Source organism: Phalaenopsis equestris, unplaced genomic scaffold, assembly GCF_001263595.1.
Source record: "Phalaenopsis equestris unplaced genomic scaffold, ASM126359v1 Scaffold234727, whole genome shotgun sequence".
NCBI classification, from domain to species: domain Eukaryota; kingdom Viridiplantae; phylum Streptophyta; class Magnoliopsida; order Asparagales; family Orchidaceae; genus Phalaenopsis; species Phalaenopsis equestris.
Genome location: NW_018252631.1, coordinates 19,946 through 22,916, shown reverse-complemented (window position 1 = coordinate 22,916; position 2,971 = coordinate 19,946). Strand labels below are relative to the sequence as shown.

The 2,971-nt window shown below is 32.6% G+C and overlaps 1 protein-coding gene across 1 annotated transcript in view; it reads right to left on the bottom strand.

Moving 5' to 3' along the window:
- LOC110039003 (triacylglycerol lipase 2-like) overlaps positions 1 to 2,768 on the bottom strand; it is a gene marked incomplete at its 3' end in the record, with an annotated part of 4,383 nt that extends 1,615 nt beyond the window's left edge. The window contains exons 1-3 of the mRNA XM_020743935.1: positions 2,442 to 2,768; positions 2,239 to 2,349; positions 1,022 to 1,162 (exon numbers count right to left, since the gene is read on the bottom strand). Of these exons, the coding sequence (XP_020599594.1) occupies positions 1,022 to 1,162; positions 2,239 to 2,349; positions 2,442 to 2,591 (402 nt within the window). The remainder of the gene's footprint in view (positions 1 to 1,021; positions 1,163 to 2,238; positions 2,350 to 2,441) is intronic.
- Positions 2,769 to 2,971: the final 203 nt, after the last annotated feature.

Below are 2,971 nucleotides of genomic sequence, written 5' to 3'. Positions count from 1 at the left end.
GTATCATATCATTGCAATAAATTAGATGTAATTCCTCTAATATGTCCCTTGTTTAATAGTTATGTAAACTATAATTAAAACTAAATCATCATGAAAGAAATCAAATAATAAATGAGATCAAAGTTCTTAAGCTGCATTACATCAGTAAGCTAGTAAATGACCTATAAACCTAATAAGACTATTTTTAATGTTAGATAAAAATCTAGCTTTAATATTAATAAATACATTTATAGCATTTATATGTCATGAAAACTTATGATTTGAAATAAGTTCTCTTTCACGCTACCAAAATAAAGGATAAAGGTATAACGTACCAACCACAGGATCACATCATCATGCACTTGAAATTGCATTTATGTGATCTCCTGTGATTGGGTGCCTCATAGGTGCGATGTCCGCCTCTAATATTGGAAAAAATATTACATTAGTACTCGTGATGTATAACTGCATCACACGACTAAATAAAAAAAATATATATTTAATGTATGATCTACTTCCTCCGGTCATGTGACACAATTTCATTAAAGTCCTAATGCAATTACTCATTACAACTCATGATATAATATTTTTTGCTAATATTGGGGGTTTTGCAACAACTTTGATGCATTTTAACAAAAAAAATTTGAAACGGGTTTGAAAACTGAGTTTGGGGCATTTACATGTGCCACATGATTTGTTTGTTTTTACATATCTAAGTTTATATATTTATATACATGGCACACAACATTTGAACATCACATAAAAAAATATCATTATTATTAATTTTTTAAAAAATAAAATACAATTTTTATGCACAGGATTATGCCACAGAAGTACTATAAATGTGAATGTGAAAGTTTATAAGTTAGATATGTAAAAGTCTTACGTTTAATTTTGAGCATGTTGGGATTTTATTAATTATATGAAAAGATTCAAAATTTACTGAACTTTAATCTTATTTATCCGTTGAGTTAAGTGAAGTCCATGAGATCCATATTTGTAAGAAGAAATATTTTGAGGGTGGTAATTGCAAATTATATACCGGGTCGGATGACGAAAGGGACACGTGGCGACGGCTGGAACGGGTGCCTCTCATGTTACCGACCCAAACGTCAAACCCGTTATCGGCTAGATCGAAGGCCAGAGATTGCTCCGGAAGGTTCAGGAGCCACGACATGCCATCCTGCAATTATGTTATTTTTTTTTGTCAATAAGTAAAAAATTAAAATTTAAAATCATATATTTAATGATTGAGGAGCAGCTTAATTCGAAAAGAAAGGGTAGTTTATGAGTTTTACAAAATGAAAATAAATGCTAATTTCAAATCGATAAATAAGAATATATCATAATAATTATACGTTATGATCTCTTAACTATTTTATTTTTAAGTATATTTATGTATATTATATATAATACTTATGTCAAAATAAGTATTATTCTAATATAAAACTATGGTAATGCAAATATGTTTTCAAGAAAAAAAAGGACAATATATGTCACGACCAAGGGTCTGTTTGGGGCAGCTCGTGCGTTTCAGAATAAACAGCTTATCCTAAAATGCGGCCTGCGGGTCGACCGAGGATGTCAACCCGCGGCCTGCATTAAATATAAAAAACTCAAATGCGGCAGTCAGCGTTTTCAAAAAAATGAAATCTAAACAGTTAGGCGGCGTTTCAAAAAACGCTGCCGCACTTATAAGCTGCCCCAAACGGGTCCTAATATATGATTGCACACATAATGCACAAATGCTATTTTTAATAAAAGTATCATTTTACGGCCAGTATTTGTTATATATAAATAACGTTTGTTTTAATCAAAGCCAAGCGCTTTATGTGGCTTCAAAACTTTCATTCTGGCGTGTGGAATTGAAGAACCAGTTTTGTTTGTTAGTGTGATATTTAATATTTTTTTTAAATATTGGACAAATAAATATATTATTAATTTATCTAAATTATATAAAAAAAAGAACATTATCTACATAAAAAATTCTATTAACCTAATTCCGCCCGAAATAAATATTTATAATCAGATAATTTGTATTTTTTTAGTTTCAGTTTGCACTATTTCTATATTCCATGTCGAGAGAGAGAGAGAGAGAGAGAGAGAGCAATTATGCAATTTACCTTGATTGCCCCGACCGTCCCTCCGTAATAATTACATCTATGGAGCAGATTTTACTATTTTAAGAGTTAATTTGACTTTCTTTTATATATATGTATATATATATATATATATATATATGTATATGAGAATATTTACCGTAAGAACACCATGTTGCAAAAGCACGGGCTGCCTATCTCCTCCCATAACTCCATTGCGCCCCACTGGTATTCTCTGCATTCCCAGTATGTAGCCATCCTCAGTGGTCACCTATACATATATATCTCCAAATATTTAACTCCAATTAATATATACCATAGATGACGAAGTGCATGGCAAAGCAACATTAGTCAATAATTAACCTCGAACTCCTGGCATTTATAGCCGTAGGGACGCACCACAGCCTCGCAGATTCCAACTTCTTCCGGCGAGGGAGAGAGTGTGCGGGCGCCATTGCAGAAGAAGAAAGAGATGAAAATAATTGAGCAGGAGAAGAAGCTTTGGAGAGCCATGTTAGAGGAGAATTGAGACTGATAGATTCGCGTATTTATAGTTGAAGGGAGAGGGCTTGAAGAAAGATGCGGAAGAGAATTAGCGTATGTGAACGGAAGACGCGATGGAGGGCTGGCTTTTGGATTTTAACGGATTGATGTCGTCGGCTTGATATAAGACTTGTTTGTTTTGGAAATGAGTTGCTGAAGGGGATAAATGGAAGGCTGTCCTTTTCTATTTATTTGTTTTTTGTAGCTTAGCTGGTGCGGGATGAGGAAGTTGGGAATTAAAGAAGTTAGTGGTGGTGTTACGGAGTGTGCTTTCCCTTTATTTATTGCTATATTATTATTATTGTTATTATTATTATTATTATTTATAGTTTTATGAAAAATAAGGAAAA